We start from the raw sequence: 17,186 nt of genomic DNA, 5'->3' as shown, positions 1-17,186 counted from the left end.
CCATTCACCAACGTCACATTGCACCACAGACTGTCGAGGAGTTGGCGGATGCTTTAGTCCACGTCTGGGAGGAGATCCCTCAGGAGACCATCCGCCACCTCATCAGGAGCATGCCCAGGCATTGTAGGGAGGTCATACAGGAACGTGGAGGCCACACACACTACTGAGCATCATTTCCTTGTCTTGAGGCATTTCCACTGAAGTTGGATCAGCCTGTAACTTCATTTTCCACTTTGATTTTGAGCATCATTCCAACTCCAGACCTCAGTGGGATATTAGTTGTGATTTACATTGATAATTTTTAGGTTTTATTGTTCTCAACACATTCCACTATATAATGAATAAAGATTTACAACGGGAATATTTCATTCAGTGATATCTAGGATGTGGGATTTTAGTGTTTAGTGTTTTTGGAGCAGTGTATTTTGCATCCCCTGGGAAACATGTACCATAGGTTGAGAACTAGAGCCTAGAAGACAAAGGATATCAAGTGGTGCAGTTCAGATACACTAAATTTAAAACAGCTGAGCAGTTTTACATTTTCAAAGTTACGTTTAGAAGTTTGATCAAAGGATCCCTATGGATCTTGGCATTTTGATACAAAATATATAATGTCATAATAACTACTGTGATTCACTATAAGGCCGGGATCACACATGCGAGAAATACGGCATTCTTGCATGTTAATACCCAGCATTGTCAGCGTCACTCAGGAGCGGAGCGTGTGGCCGCATAGCAATACATGCAGCTGCACACTCTGCTCCCGAGTGCCGGGTATTAACATGCGAGACTCGGCCGTGTTTCTCACATGTGTGATCCTGGCCTAATAGTAATGAAAGGACATAAGCCATCTTAGTCACTGTTCACACTTTTGTAGTAGAATTTTATGGCTTATACTTCATACAGTATACAGTCAAGAACAAAAGTTTTGAGACTGACATAAGTCGCAAACTTTGTGAAAACCAAAATTTCTGAGTTTAAGATTTTTTTAGTCAGATGTTTCTGTGGTAAAACCTGCCATCTGACAACTCTGACTAATGAAATAAAGGTTCCTTACCTCAGATATTTTTTCAGGAGCACTTTCATTTCTATTCTTCTGGAATTCTTCGTTGATTTTCTGCCTGGCAGCTGAAATATAAAACAGCCAATCTGTAAACTCAAGGAGTATACAAGAAGAGGTTAATTTAGGGGTTGTTTCATTATCCAATTAGGGCATAACTTTAAACACAAGAGCTGACGGCCATACAGAAAAATGGCTGCCGCTCAACACCACATTGCCCCGGCGACCGACCAGTCCTGTATAGCCAGAAGCAACAAAACATGTGTCTGACAGATTAACATCTGTTCCTTTTTGAGAAGGAAAGTAACAGCAATCATTGGCAATGGAGAACATTTATTAAAACCGAATACGAATATTGAAAGGATTGTTCGCATAAAAAAAAAAAAAAAAAAACAAAAAAAAAAAAAAAAAAAAAAAAAAACACACAACGACATTGATGATCATATAACAAAAAATCCACAGATGAAATCAATTGAAAATAAAAAGATCCTTGAATCTACTGTACTTCCACTGATTTATATTCATGTAAACCTTTATTTTACCTGTGATAAATCGTTGGACTTGTATTATGTGCCTTATCCAAATCCTGTCATTATGTTACATTTACAGTGCCTTATAAAAAGACTAAATCACTTACCGGTAATAGGATTTTCCAGAACCCATGACAGCACCACCTGAGAGAGATCTGCCCATCAAGGACAGGAAACCTACAGCATAAAAGGGCGGAACCACTCTCCCACATCAGTTGGATGGGAGAGCATGAGAGGACCTCAGTCAACACCCCCCCCCCCCCCCCCGATCACTTGAGGAATAGGCTAAACTAGTGGCCTCTCTGATCCATCTAGCTAGAGTACTCTTTGAAACTTTCATACCCTTCCTAGGGCCATGGAAGGAGATGAACAATGATTCTTTTGCCATGGGCTTATGGCCAAAACATTTTATCTGTCATTTTCTAGCATCTAAACATCTAATGTCCAGGAATTGCATAAAGTGAACTCGAAACGACAAGGCCTGAATGTCACCCTAGGAGTAGATGTTAGGCCTACCAAGAGATTTTTTTCAACGTAAAGATTGACACAATCTCTTGGTTCGAAAGCAGAGCAAGTCAGTGCCTCAAGTACCAGGTTCAAATCCCATGGTGGAATTTTTGGAGTAACAACTCGTTTTCATCCTTCTGAAGGAGTGCAGGGCGCAGGAGCGGGATTCTGGAGCCATAACTGATGTGCATGGGATGTGGGTAGTATTGTAATGAGGACAGGGGCAAGGATTACTTCCAGGCACTGCACGCCCCAGAGCCTCGAAGAAATCATTAGCATAAAAACAGAATATAACATTTCTCCACAAGACCACTAATGAGGCATACAGGTAGGACAAGTGTAACATTTCTATTACCTGTATGCCCATATTAATAGGTCATAGACATCCCAGGGGTGTGACAGAATCCCTTTAAGAATGTCATTATTCATCTATTGCTTGCCAAGTTATAATTATATAGTGCTTCTAAGACCATGTTCACACATTCAGTATTTCGTCAGTATTTTACCTCAGTATTTGTAAGTCAAAGTCACCACTTGTGCATTTTTCACCTACTCCTGGTTTTGACTTACAAATACTGATATAAAATACTGAACATGTGAACATGACCCAAGGCAGATATCTGTGTTTGTGTTAATGGATAGACCACTTTCCCGTCCCTCCTGGAGAAATTCTAAGATTGACAGATTAACAGTATAGAGGATATATAGGATAGTATCAATTATGTCTTACGAAAAAACCCTCATCCATTAAAAAGTTATACATTTTATTAATATTTGATTAAAAAAGAACTACCACATACGGTATATTCCCAAAACACAAATTTTTTACAAAGTGGCACTACAAAAGTAAACTATAAGTCATAGGTGATATATATCAAATCAGGGATTATAGGTAGGCAGGGATCCTCAATCCTTTCCCTAATAATTATCCCTCATTATGGTACTTGCCCGAAAGTTGGCACCCTGAATTAAGCACGCAAGTTGTGGCGCACCGGCTCGCTGTCGTCTCACCCTGACAAAAATCAAACCAAACAGATAACCATGAACAGGAATAGGGAAACGTGTTGAGGTCGCAATATAATGGTAGCCATGTGGGTGTCTATATTATGTGACAAGCTGGGACCTGCTGCATTTAATGGACTCACTATTTACATCTTTATTCCAAGATTAGGCGGTATTTATTATTATTATTTATTTATATAGCACCATTGATTCCATGGTGCTGTACATGAGAAGGGGTTACATACAAGTTACAAGTATCACATATAGTAAACAAACTAACAATGATGGACTGATACAGAGGGGCGAGGACCCTGCCCTTGCGGGCTTACATTCTACAGGATTATGGGGAAGGAGACAGTAGGTTGAGGGTTGCAGGAGCTCCGGTGTTGGTGAGGCGGTAGCTCCGGTGTTGGTGAGGTGGTAGCTCCGGTGTTGGTGAGGCGGTAGCTTCGATAGTGATGAGGCAGCAGCGGTGTCAGTGCAGGCTGTAGGCTTTCCTGAAGAGATGAGTTTTCAGGTTCCGTCTGAAGGATCCGACTGTGGTTGATAGTCGGACGTGTTGGGGCAGAGAGTTCCAGAGGATGGGGGATATTCGGGAGAAGTCTTGGAGGCGATTGGATGAGGAGCGAATAAGTGTGGAGGAGAGAAGGAGGTCTTGGGAGGACCGGAGGTCACGTGAGGGAAGATATTGAGAGATTAGTTCAGAGATATATGGAGGAGACAGGTTGTGGATGGCTTTGTAGGTCAGTATTAGCAATTTGAACAGGATGCGCTGAGGGAATGGGAGCCAGTGAAGAGATTTGCAGAGGGGGGAAGCGGAGGAGTAGCGAGGAGAGAGATGGATTAGTCGGGCAGCAGAGTTAAGGATGGACTGGAGAGGTGCAAGGGTGTTAGCAGGGAGGCCACAGAAAAGGATGTTGCAGTAGTCAAGGCAGGAAATGAAGGTATTTGACACTGTTGCAGTATTGGCAGCTTATTAGAGGCACGGACACTTATCAATTTGTTTTGAGAATACTTGAATTATGCTTTGCAAATATTGGAGAAGCCATATTTAGTATAAGCTATATTTCAGTTATATGCATTGTCACTCTATTTATGCTCATTGTTATATCATTTGCCAAAACTACATTTGGTTTGATATGTTTTCGCATGCTGTCTTCTCTGTACAAGCCTGGCAGAGCTTTTTCTGGCATAAGCTGGGTTTGAGTTTAGATATGTATCTTCTAGGCCAAGAGAGTGACCCGTTACAAAAGTGAACTTTCTCAAAGATTACTTACCAAACAGCTACTAGTGATGGTACCAGATCACAGTCTATTTCAAGTGTCTCTACAACATCAGAGGGATCATGCGGAGATCATTTTTTAGGTGGAAGAAATGGACCCACAACATCCGGCAGTCCGACAGGGAACTACCTTCGGGGTCACTTACACCAGCCATAAAAAGGAAAAAACACTCATACAATATGAGAAACCAGAAGGGGAGGAAACTCTGAAGGTAATTAACCTCTCACAACATCTGTTATCATCAGCACAGGTTGAGGTTCTCTCTAGAGGCCTCTCTTTTTCACCGGTGGAGGGTTCTGATCGTTTTACATTGCTTAAGAACCTCGAACTTTTCGCTCGCAAGCTTATTAAAAAAAAAAAATTTTTCATCCAAAATTGATCACTCGATGTCTGCGATCGAACTGCAGACATTGAGTGATCTTGAATCCCTTGCAGCAGAAAATGAAGAAGCAGAGGTTCTTTCAGTTCCAATACACCTGTACGACGGTCACACACCTTTCCCCCCTTGTCAGCATGTCCTCAAGTAGAGATCTTTGTGAAATTAGTCAAGGAAGATATTAACAAACTTGACCTCTCACAGATCTCTCAAGATAATCTATCTAATCCCCTTAGAAGAGCTATTAAAACATTGAGAGATATGAGGGATGTAGTTATCAAACGGGCTGACAAGGGGGGAAATGTGGTCATTTGGCCAGTTGAGATGTACGAGAAAGAAGTCTTTAGGCAACTTAATAAAAAGGAGTCCTATCGCAGACTTGACACCTTACCCTTATTGGCCGTCCAGCGAGAACTCACTCATCTTTTAGATGAGGGAGTGGAGAATAGTGTTATTACTAATAAGATACGAGAGGCTTTACTACCAGAATTCCCTGTGGTTCCCACCTTCTACGTGCTCCCTAAAGTTCACAAGGACCCCGATGCCCACCGGGTAGACCTATAGTTTATGGCATCGGAGGTCTTTGTGAACCAGCATGCAGATTAATTGATTTTTATCTACAGAGATGTGTGGAGACATTACCGTCCTTTGTAAAGGACACTACTGATGTCCTCAAAAGACTGGACGGTCTTATTCTCGATGATGACATGTGGCTAGTGACTTGCGACGTGGAGTCCCTATACACTTCGATCGACCACAGCCACGGGACACGAGCTGCTCAATTTTTTCTGAATATGACCAATCTCGATTCGAGACTTATACAATTTATTTTGGATCTGTTAAATTTCATACTCACTCAATTTTTTTGTGTTCAAGGACCGCCCCGTCCTGCAGCTCCAAGGAACAGCAATGGGGGTATCCTGTGCGCCCTCATATGCTAATTTGTTCCTGGGGCTGTGGGAGAGGGATACGGTCCTTGACACACCTGGTCACGGCTCTGTCGTCTTGTGGCTGCGATATATCGACGATGTATTCTTTATTTGGCAGGGCTCCACGTCGCGACTCGATTCATTCCTAGGTCACCTTAACGATAATCCACTTAACATCAAATTGACCTGGAAATATAGCCAAAGCTCAATCAATTTTTTAGATCTTCAAATGCTTAAATCCAGCGATGGCACAGTGTGCACAGATATTTTTAGGAAGACGACCGCTACGAATGCATTACTGCATTTCTCATCTTCACATCCACCCAAACTAAAGAGTTCTATCCCTATAGGGCAATTCCTGCGACCCCGGCGTATTTGTTCAACTGACGCAAGATTTCACAAGCAGGCAAAAGACCTGCATCAAAGATTCAAAAACAGGGGTTATTCGACCAGAGATATTGTCAGGGGTTATTCCCGCGCCCTGAATGTAGATAATCTACTGTCTAAATCATCCCAAAAGAAAATTACGTCCACAAATACAGGACCTAGATTTATTACTAAGTTTAACTCTAATTGGGCTGAAATTAATCAAATCTTCAGGAGGCACTGGCCAATATTACTAACAGACAGAGACCTGTCAGGTCAAATAACTGCATACCCCTCGATTACTTGGCGCAAATCCCAGACTCTGGGGGATGTGCTATGCAGGAGTCATTATATACCCCCTAAAAAAAGCTCTTTTTTGAACAATGGCAAAGGACGTCCGTGGGGAAGTTTCCCTTGTGAAAATTGTTCGGCCTGCCGCTACATTATCAGGGCAAAGGAAATTTTCAAACTCTAGGGGTGATGTGACATACAAAATAGTTCATCACATCACTTGCAACACAGAGGCAGTTGTCTATCATACCAGCTGCCCCTGTGGCTATATATATATATATTGGAATGACAACTAGACCCTTGAAAATACGGATTCAAGAACATATCAGAGACATAAAAAAATGCAGTGGACTGCTCGGAACCACATCTTTTAAAAACGATTCCGAGACACTTTTTCGAGATTCATAGATGTAACCCAAAGGGGTTTGTAGTCCGAGGTATAGACCATGTCTATATGGGCATCCGAGGCAGGAACCTTAAACAGAAACTTTTACAAAAAGTAACACGCTGGATAGTCACACTGAATACTATGACGCCTAACGGCCTTAATGAAGCCGTCAGCTTCAAGTCCTTTCTTTAATCTTATGTGCGCTATTTTAATAAGGGTCATGGTAATTTTTTGTTTTGGTTTTTAGTATTTATGCTTCTAACTTGTGTTTTGTATTTATAGATATATCTTCTCTGGTAAGGTTTTGATGAATCATCTGTATGTCGCTTTCTGATTGAGCATCTGTCTGAACTAGCATTCATGGATATTTTGAAGAAAAAATCTGGGATGACCTAAATATGGACATATGATAAGGCAAAAAATGCGGCCTGGACTAAGATGTGATGATCAGGATTGCTACCAACTGATGTACTCATATTATGCTCTAATTACTGGGAATCGTTTGGCGATTTAGATCTATATGTCGTTGGTGGGGTTGTTTTAAATCCGGCCGACAAATTTGTGCAACATAGATGTTTAGTTAATGGAACTTTATAATGTGTTGGCACCCGGATATGAGCAATGAGGATTATGTTAAATGCTATCTCTTTACCCTATATTGGGAAGTTGACATATTTGAAACTTATTTGACTAAAAGAGATTTAATTTATTACACCTACCCTTGACCTATCCAGACGCCGACTACTAGCCACTACATAGTTTATATTTTTTCATCATAATCATTTTGGCTTTACTACTGCACGACCATTCGGGGTGGCTGACATTAGTGCAGTATAATACTTATCTGTGGATACAGTTGGCCCATATGGGCTCTGATCGATTTGCCATTGTGGGCAGGTATGCCTAACATCCCTTTTTCTGATATCATGCACTTATCGGTCCATCATATGATTCTTACGCTCACCTATGAGCAGACGCACATCACGCATGTGCTGTTCTTCCCTTTGTGGTGCGGCGGGTCAGTCGCGTTGCCATGGCGATGTGGAGTGATGTCGCGCGTCACCCCGCCCCCTTGGAGGGCGGAGCATCATGCATGAAGGTGTGCCAACTCGCTAATGATTTTCGGTATCTGTGCACTTCAGACGCGCACCACGTGTGCGCTGCTTTCTTCCCCCATGGTGCGGCGTACCAGACGCCTTGCCATGGCGACGTGGAGTGATGACGCATGTCCTCCTCCCCGTCGTGCATGTCGCGCGCTAGCCCGCCTTCCGGGGGGCGGAGCATCACGAATGAAGGCGTGCTGATTCGTCAATGACCTTCTAGCTTCACATACATATACCCCTGACCGTACCCTCTTAGTCACGCCTCCTGACGAAGCAGTGGGCTGTGAAACACGCGTCGAGGCTTTGGCTTGTCCCACTAACACCATTACGCTGGGGTGACCACCATGTTGCAAGGTAAATACCTAACATATATCTGAATTCTGGTCTCTTATTATGGTAACTGTGGATAGACTGATCTATTAACCATCGACTCTCCTACAGAGCAAGATAGGGAATAATATAGAGCCACACGCCATAGGTTATAACTATCCCTGATAGGGCTTTCTGGCTGACACAACATATGACTATATTAGTCACTGCTGATAGCTAATATTTATAGCCCATATCACCAATTGGCATTATACGACATGAATAAGGATCTAAACTGAGTTTCCTTAAGAGTCACTATTCCACTCAACAGTGTATATTGGTGCCTACTGAGACACGGCCACTTTTTTCCTATCTCCTGGTGTCAGATTGTCCATCTCTGACAACACCAGGGAACTTTTTAGCTGTTTCTTATGTACGAACACCGCTTGTTCATTTGTCTGCTTGCTACACTAAATATATTGAATAAAAATTTATATTGTTAACTTGAAAAAAATAATCCCCTTATCTTCTTTTTTTGTGAACTCCTTTTGATTATACATGGATTGTCATATGACCTGATAATATACCAGGCATACCTCTTATGGAGATAAAAAAAGTTTGCTTTTGTGTAGGTTTAATGTGTTGGGCTTAAGGGGTATTTTCCGGTCTGGCCACGGAAATTGAGTTGAATCCGGGATGAGTTTATACCCCTACCCACCTTGGACGTGTGGCTTGAAATTGCGGAAAAATTCTGGAGTGTGTGCGATTTCCCCAACTGTTTGGGAGCAGATGATGGAAAGCACATCCGCATTATAAAACCAGCCAGAACAGGATCGGAGTACTTAAATTACAAAAAATATTTTTCTGTTGTGCTCATAGCAATAGCCGATGCAGATTGTCGCTTCATCGCCGTGGACATTGGAGCTTTTGGCCGTGGCAACGATTCCCAGACTTTTAAGAACTCTGATATGGGCCACCGTGTGTATGGCAAAAATTTTAGTTTTCCACGGCCACAACTGCTCCCCAACACTCAAGGTCCACCGATGCCATTTGTTATGGTTGAGGATGAGGCCTTTCAGATGTGTGAAAACCTACTGAAGCCATATTCCAGTCGGGACTTGAACCACACTAAAAGGATCTTTAACTACAGATTGACCAGGGCCCGAAGAACAGTAGAGTGTGCCTTTGGCATTCTAGTCTCAAAATGGCGCATTCTTGCATCAGCCATTAATCTAAAAATAGAAACAGTCGACGAGGTGGTCAAAGCCTGTGTGGTTCTGCACAATTACATAATGGCTAAGGAGCGACCCAACATTGAATTGGATGAACCAGTTGCACACCCACTGCCCGATTACCATCATCAGCCGCTGCGGTCAACTGCAGCCGTTGGTCACATGCGGGATCAATTTGCCGCCTTTTTTGATTCTGACATTGGACGTGTGTCATGGCAGGACAATGTTGTGTAAATGTCCTGTTGTAATTTTATCTGTACCAGTAATTTTCTTAAATGTTAATAATATTTCTCATTAATAAACTTTATTTTTTGTGGTCTTGACCGTGTCTCCTATGTATTTCCTCTACAAACCTAGGCTGTCCTCAAACTAGCAGTATTTGGTCTGTATTTAATACCAGTATTTGTAATCCAAAACCAGGAGTGGGTGATAACTAGCACCTCTGCCTTTATGTTAATATTATAATTTACCTCTAATTGTTTCACTCCTTGTTTTGGCTTACAAATACTGATATAAAACACTGACCACATAATGCTATTGTGACGGCAGCCATGTTGCTTTAGTGGTAAGGTTGTTGACGTCATTGCGTCCTGATTCTGTTCTGCAGTATCTATTGGACACAGACTGAAGAGACAATGACTGTCATACAAAACAGATCTATACTCATCAGGTCAGGTGTCAGAAATAATGAATTCATGATGCACATATAACAGCCCCATGAATTCACCATTTCTGACACATGTACAGATGAGCATAGATATGCCGTGTTTATGACCACCACCATCCCTTCACTTTGTGTGGAATATTACGTACACAGACGAGAAAATGGAGGTTATACAAGGCAGTTCTCTACTCACCGTGTCAGGTGTCCGAAATAATGAGTTTTTGGACACCTGACCTGTTGAGTATAGTTCTGCATTGTATTTCCGCCATTTTCTCTTCAGTCTGCAACACTAGTCACAGACTAAAGGAAGAGATTATGGAGATAATACATGAATTATTTTTTTGGTCCACCTGATATCTCTATACTAAAGACACACAAAGCTGCAGTCATTTATTTGCTAACTACTGGAGCTATGATGTGGCCAAAAAATTAAGTGTTCGGCGCACAGTGTGTGTTGACGGCAGCGAAACCGGTTTTTACGTACCGGTAATAGGATTTTACAGAGTCCACGACAGCACCCACAACGAGAGAGGGGATCCGCCCACCTTCCGGACAGGAACCTACAGGTTAAAAAGGGGCGGTCCCCCTCGCCCTCCAGTTTGTGTTGCAGAGTACAAGGGTTACCGCCAATGAATCAGTACATGACAATATCATATTAAACAATACTAAATACCACCACCTCTATAGAGTGAACTCTACGGCACACCTTCCAACAGAGTGCAGGAATAAGAACTAAATACGGGGGGGAATGTATGGGTGCTGTCGTGGACTCTGTAAAATCCTATTACCGGTACGTAAAAACCGGTTTTCCTATCGCCACGACAGCACCCACAACGAGAGACTTTCAAAGACTATTTAACTGGGAGGGACCACAGCACTAAGTACTGAACGGCCAAACTGTAAGCTGGAATTAGCAGATAGATCAAGGCGATAGTGCTTATAAAAGGTGGAAGGTGATGACCAAGTTGCCGCCTTACATATCATTTCAATGGGGACATCTGCCTTCTCCGCCCAGGATGATGCCATGGCCCGAGTGGAGTGCACCCTGATGCCTTCTGGTGGTGTTACTCCCCTGGCAGAATAGGAAAGACATATCGCTTCTTTAATCCATCTAGCGATAGAGTTCTTTGTGACACCAGAAGCCTTTTTCCGATTCTGGAAAGAAACAAACAGAGCCCTACTCTGTCTCCAGCTTTGTGTCCTATCCAGGTATTCTAATATCGCCCTCTTTACATCTAGGGTATGATATTTTTTCTCCTCTTCTGAACCTGGATTTTCATAGAAAGATGGTAAATAAATCTCCTGACTTCTATGAAATTTAGATGCTACTTTTGGTAAATATGCAGGATCAGGCTTTAAGACAATCTTATCCTGGAGAATTATTAGATAGGGAGGATCTACTGATAACGCATGTATATCACTGACCCTCCTGGCAGATGTTAATGCTAAGAGTAGAGCTGTTTTTAAGGTTAAATTTTTTATTGAAATAGAGTCTAATGGCTCGAACGGAGGTTCAGTCAACGCCTCAAGTACCAAATTTAAATCCCAAGGGGGTACTCTTACAATATGGATTGGGTTAGAACGCTGACATGCCTTAATAAACCTAGCAACCCATCTATTACCAGCTACATCACTGTTATATAGAGCTCCCAAGGCTGAAACATGAACTCTTAGAGTGTTGACCGCTAAGCCCAATTCCCAACCTTTCTGAAGGAATTCTAAAATAGCTGAAATCGGAGCCTTATCTCCTAATGGTTGCTGATGAAACAAAAGGAATTTTTTCCAAATTTTCGAGTAGATCTTTGTAGTGACCTCCTTCCTACTTTTCAATAAAGTAGCTATTAAAGCGTTAGAGAACCCCCTCTCCCTCAGAAGCTCCCTCTCAAATTCCAGGCCGTTAAGTGAAGAGTCTCCAAATTTGGATGATGAAAAGGGCCCTGAGAGAGGAGTTCCGGAACCACTGGCAACACCCAGGGATCGGTCACAGACATTGTCATGAGGAGAGAGAACCAAGGCCTCCTGGGCCAGAAGGGGGCAATTAGGATCACTCTGGCTCTTTCCTCCCGGATCTTCCTGAGAACTATCGGAATCAGACACATTGGGGGAAAGGCATATGCCAGCTGGAAGTCCCAACGGACACGAAGGGAATCCACTATAAATGGTTGGTCTGTTATGTGTAAGGATGCGAACTTCCTGACCTTCCTGTTCTTCCTCGTAGCAAACAGATCTATTGTCGGCAAACCCCACAGATTGACTATCTGATCGAATATCTGTTGGTCTAGGGACCACTCTCCCTGACGAAGGGAATGGCGACTGAGGTAGTCCGCCTCTATATTGAGTTCCCCTCTTATATGTACTGCCGACAGGGATTGTAAGTGTTTCTCGGCCAGGGACAATATCTGTGCTGTAGTGGTCATCAGGGATCGAGACCTTGTCCCCCCCGATGATTGATGTAGGCTACCACAGTCATATTGTCTGTTTGTATCTGTACATGCGTATTCCTCAGGGATGGTAGTAAGGAAAGAAGAGCCTGATAGACTGCAGTAAGCTCTCTTAGATTCGAGGAATTCTGGGACTCCTGACTCGACCATCGCCCTTGGGTTAGAATGTCTCCCATATGGGCTCCCCAACCGAACGGGCTGGCATCTGTTGTAACTATATTGTCCGGAGTGATGGTCCAGAGAACTCCTTTTGACAAATGTGCTGGATTGAGCCACCATCTCAGATCGTGAAGAGTGGCGGGAGATAATTTGAACTTTCTGCTCAGAGCACCGTGAAGATCTTTTTCTGCTCGAAGAACTTCGTACTGAAGTATTCGGGTATGAGCCTGAGCCCATCTTACTGCCGATATACACGCAGTCAAAGATCCTAGTAGAGACATTGCGTCTCTTAAACTTAAGTTTGGAGCTTTTCTTACGGCCGTGATCCTTTGAACGATCTTCCGCTTCTTCTCTTCTGGTAGGAAGGATGACTGATCTTCTGAGTCTAGAAGAACTCCTAGGAACATTTGACGTCTTGTGGGTTCCAGTTTTGACTTTTCCCAGTTGATTATCCATCAGAGATCCTGTAGGGATGATATTATGGCATTTACCCTAGACGTACACTGGTCAATTGAATTTCCTACTATCAAAAAATCGTCTAGATAGGGCACCACAAGGGTTTCTCTTTCCCTAATATGGGCCATTACTTCAGAGACAACCTTAGTAAAAACTCTAGGTGCCATGGACAGGCCAAAGGGCATTGCCAAAAATTGAAAATGTTTAATCTGATGGTTTACCCATACTGCCATCCTGAGGAATTGCTGGTGATTTCTGTGAACTGGAAGATGGTAGTACGCATCTTTTAGATCCAAGACCGACATGTAGCACCTAGGAAACAAAAGCTTAGTTGTTGACTTAATGGATTCCATCTTAAAAGCGTGGTACTGAAGATATCTATTCAATTTACGTAAATTTAGGATAGTCCTAAAGGACCCATCAGGTTTAGAGATTAAGAATAGCGGAGAATAAAAGCCTGTCTTCTCCTGATGTTTTGGTACTTCTTCAATAACTCGCTTTGTAAGCAATTGTTGAATCTCTAATTCTAAGGCCTGTTGTTGGGCCGGAGTGTCCAGTGATGTTATCACAAAATGATCTGGGGGAGTTCTCAAAAATTCTAATTTTAATCCGGACTCAACCACCCCCATTATTCAGGCACTAGAAGTAATCTTTTTCCATCTATCTGAGAAGAACTTTAGTCTTCCCCCTACTGGTAGATCTGTTCTATCTGTAGTTACGTCTACGTCTTGAGAAAGATGAAGGGTTCTTATATTATCCACCTTTCTTCTTATGATCTGATGTTTCCGAATCGCGATTATATCCCTGCTGGTCTGGCTGGAATCTCCTGAAGGGCATGCGTCTTCGGAAGGCGTTCCTAAAAGTGGGATTAAACGTTTTAGGAAATCCCTTCTTCCTATCTTCTGCCTTTGCAAGGATGTCATCCAGCACCGGGCCGAATAGGTACTCACCCCTACATGGAATGGAGCAAAGTTTGGCCTTAGCCTGGGCATCCCCCTTCCATGTCTTTAGCCATAGAGCCCGTCTGGCTGCATTCGAAAGACCTGCCGATCTTGCAGCCAATTTCAGAGAATCAATTGAGGCGTCTGCTAGATAAGCTGCTCCTTCTCTGACCTGAGACAGGGAATTCAGCAACTTATCCCTGGGTACCTTCGCTTTAAGCTGCTCCTCCAGCTGAGTCACCCAGACCATGATTGATCTAGCCGTACAGGTGCCTGCAATAGCCGGCTTAAAGGCTCCAGATGATGACTCCCATAGTTTTTTAAGGAGCATGTCAGCCTTTCTATCTGAAGGATCCTTGAGGAGCCCTACATCTTCTAACGGAAGTGAGGCTGTTTTTGAAGTAGAGGCTACTGCCGCATCTATTTTAGGAACCTTCATCCACTGTGACAAAGTGTCATCTTCAAAGGGGTACCTTCTTTTTGCAGCTTAAGGTAAAAACCCTTTATCCAGCTTGTCCCACTCCCGTTTGACCAGATCTTTAACAGAATCCACCACTGGGAAAGCTTTCCGACTTCTCTGGCTCAGCCCTGCGAACATGATCTCCTGGGTTGTTTTTGGTTCTTTACTCTCTGCAACCCCCATAGTTGCACGGACTGCCTTAATTAAGGTTTCCATACCCTCCATGGAAAAGCAAGGTCTTCCCTCCTCATCTGAAGAGGATGCCGAAGAACTTTCCGAACACTCGCCTTCTTGTACTGAAGGGCTGGAATCGGACACCAACTCCACACTGCTTTTTTCATGCCGTCTGGTCTTAAGGGATGATTTTATTTCTTCCCTAATTACTTCCCTCAGATCCGATACCCGGAGAGGGGCCTCTTCTTCTAACATACGACATATGCATAATTGGCATAACTTTTTAACATAGGTGTCAGGTAGGAGGCTCTGTGCATACAGCACACTGCTTATGCTTGGATTTGGAGACCTTTTTCCCCTATAATAAAGCATAGTGTAGAAAACGGCTGTATCAGGCAATGGTTTACATATTACACTCACCACTGCTGAAAAAATGTAGAGTACCGGTTTTTGAGGGGGTGAGGCGCGACGTGACGCTGGTTTGCCAGGATCCTGCTGCCCACGTTCGCCGCTATGAGACCTGTGCTCTCCTGCCTGTCGGTGTTCAGCGTCTCCTGCTGAAGACATATTGCCGCACACACATCTCACCTGAGCGCTGCTCCTTTTCAAAAGTCCCGCGCTCCTCCTCCCGGTCTCCTCCGGAAGTCGATCGATCACTTCCGGGTCATAAGCGCCGACCTGCTCCCGCAGCGTCGCGCGCGTGTGGACGACCCAGGGCGGCGTGCCTTCCCCTGGGAACGCCACTTCGGCATTCAGCCGCTCCTTGCCAGACGAGGGGGGAAGCTGGACACAGGACTTCCCCCGACGCTGCTTCCGGGCCCCCGACTCTGCCGTTCTCACCTGGACACCGCACAGAGGCTTGGCGGACCCGGGTAGGTGAAACGACCTGTAGGCTCCCGCCGTCCGGACAGGAACCCAAACTGGAGGGCGAGGGGGACTGCCCCTTTTAAACCTGTAGGTTCCTGTCCGGAAGGTGGGCGGATCCCCTCTCTCGTTGTGGGTGCTGTCGTGGCGATAGGAAAAGACACAATAAACCACAAATAATTGGGTGCAAAACAACATTATTTATTTATTTTTATTTTTTTACACAAACTTTTAATTTAACTGCGTCTGCTTGGGGTAGAGTGATGTAAACGGGGGGTGTGAAACAGTGAGGCCTGGCTAACAGTCGACAACACAGGGGTGGCAGGAGAAGGGGCAATGAAACTTGAGGGGTCTGGTAGTTCGGGGATAGGGCTTGACACATGAGAGGCTTGAGATGCACTGGATGGGTGAGACAAACCTGACATTACAGACCCACTAGGAGGTGAAGGGGGAGGAATACTAAGAGTCCGCTGTTTTGTTTTTTTTTTGCTTTCTGGGATTGCCGGGTTCTGGGAAGCCTCAGAGGACTCATTTGTCGTGGCATGGTCATGGTGGGTGACCTGTTAGGGTCCAGCTGCACTGTGCCAGAGTCCATAGTGCTCGTAGAGTGTGCAGCCGTGCCAGAGTCCATAATGCTCGTAGAGCGGAAGGCCATGCCAGGGTCCTGCTGCATCATGGTGGTGGCAGTACGGAAGGCCATGCCAGGGTCCTGCTGCATCGTGGTGGTGGCGGTACCGAAGGCCATGCCAGGGTCCTGCTGCATCGTGGTGTCAGTGGAGGAGATCCAAGCAGGAGCAGCGGTTGTCGTGGCGGTGGGCTGTCCAACAGCACTCGGCATGGTGGTGGTGCTGTACTGGTGTCCGGCAGTGCTAGGAATAGAGGTGTCGTGCAGTGGTATGCAGCAGAGGTCGGCATTGAGGTTAATCGTGACAGTGAAGGCACAGGTGGATATGCCGCCACTGTCTGCGGAAAATACCGACTCTGCTGCATAGCCTGCATGTAAGCAGCATTGCAGGCCTGCATGACACTAAGGCTAGGTTCACATTGCGTTAGGGCAATCCATTAAGCGCATAGCGCTAGCGGATTGCGCTAATGCAATGTTTATTTTGGTGCCGCATTCGCCTTCCCCGCTAGCGCAGATCACCGATCTGCGCTAGCAAGGGACGGACCTCGGACGGAGGTCCGTCACAAAATAACGACACATCGCTAGCGCGTGCCGAAAATGGCATGCGCTAGCGATGCGCTACAAGCAGAAATCACATTGCTGTCAATGGGTGCGCTAACGGACCCGTTGCACGGCGTTAATTGCGACATTTTCGCTGTGCAACGCAGTCCGTTAACCCATTAACGCAATGTGAACCTAGCCTAAGCTGGAGATCAGGAGTAAGGTGCTCAATTTGGTTAAAAAAAAAAAAAAAAAAATGATGTGCTGGCCTCTGGAGGTCGGCTTTTACTTGGTCAAGGCTTTTGGTGACCTCCTGGATACATGTATTCATGTGGCTAAGGGAACTATCCATTCGGTCACCCAAAGCCTTGAGTCCTTCGTGAAAAACCGAGCAAGTGCAAAAACTCGGGCATGAGGGACCTGTCCAATGCTCTCTGCCGTTGCCGGGAGGAGCCCCCCCCCAAAAAAAAGGGGTAGTGGCAGAGG

General features: G+C 44.5%; 1 protein-coding gene across 2 annotated transcripts in view; it reads right to left on the bottom strand.

The window, feature by feature from the left end:
• Positions 1-17,186, bottom strand: part of LYRM7 (LYR motif containing 7) — a 38,450-nt gene that overhangs the window by 17,191 nt on the left and 4,073 nt on the right. For both annotated transcript variants that reach the window (XM_069754079.1, XM_069754088.1), the window contains exon 3: positions 1,058-1,128. In XM_069754079.1, coding sequence (XP_069610180.1) covers positions 1,058-1,128 — 71 coding nt within the window. The remainder of the gene's footprint in view (positions 1-1,057; positions 1,129-17,186) is intronic.

This window comes from Ranitomeya imitator, chromosome 1 (genome assembly GCF_032444005.1).
Source record: "Ranitomeya imitator isolate aRanImi1 chromosome 1, aRanImi1.pri, whole genome shotgun sequence".
NCBI classification, from domain to species: Eukaryota; Metazoa; Chordata; class Amphibia; order Anura; family Dendrobatidae; genus Ranitomeya; species Ranitomeya imitator.
The sequence above is the reverse complement of the archived record's forward strand: the minus strand, read 5'-3'. Positions and strand labels throughout refer to the sequence as shown.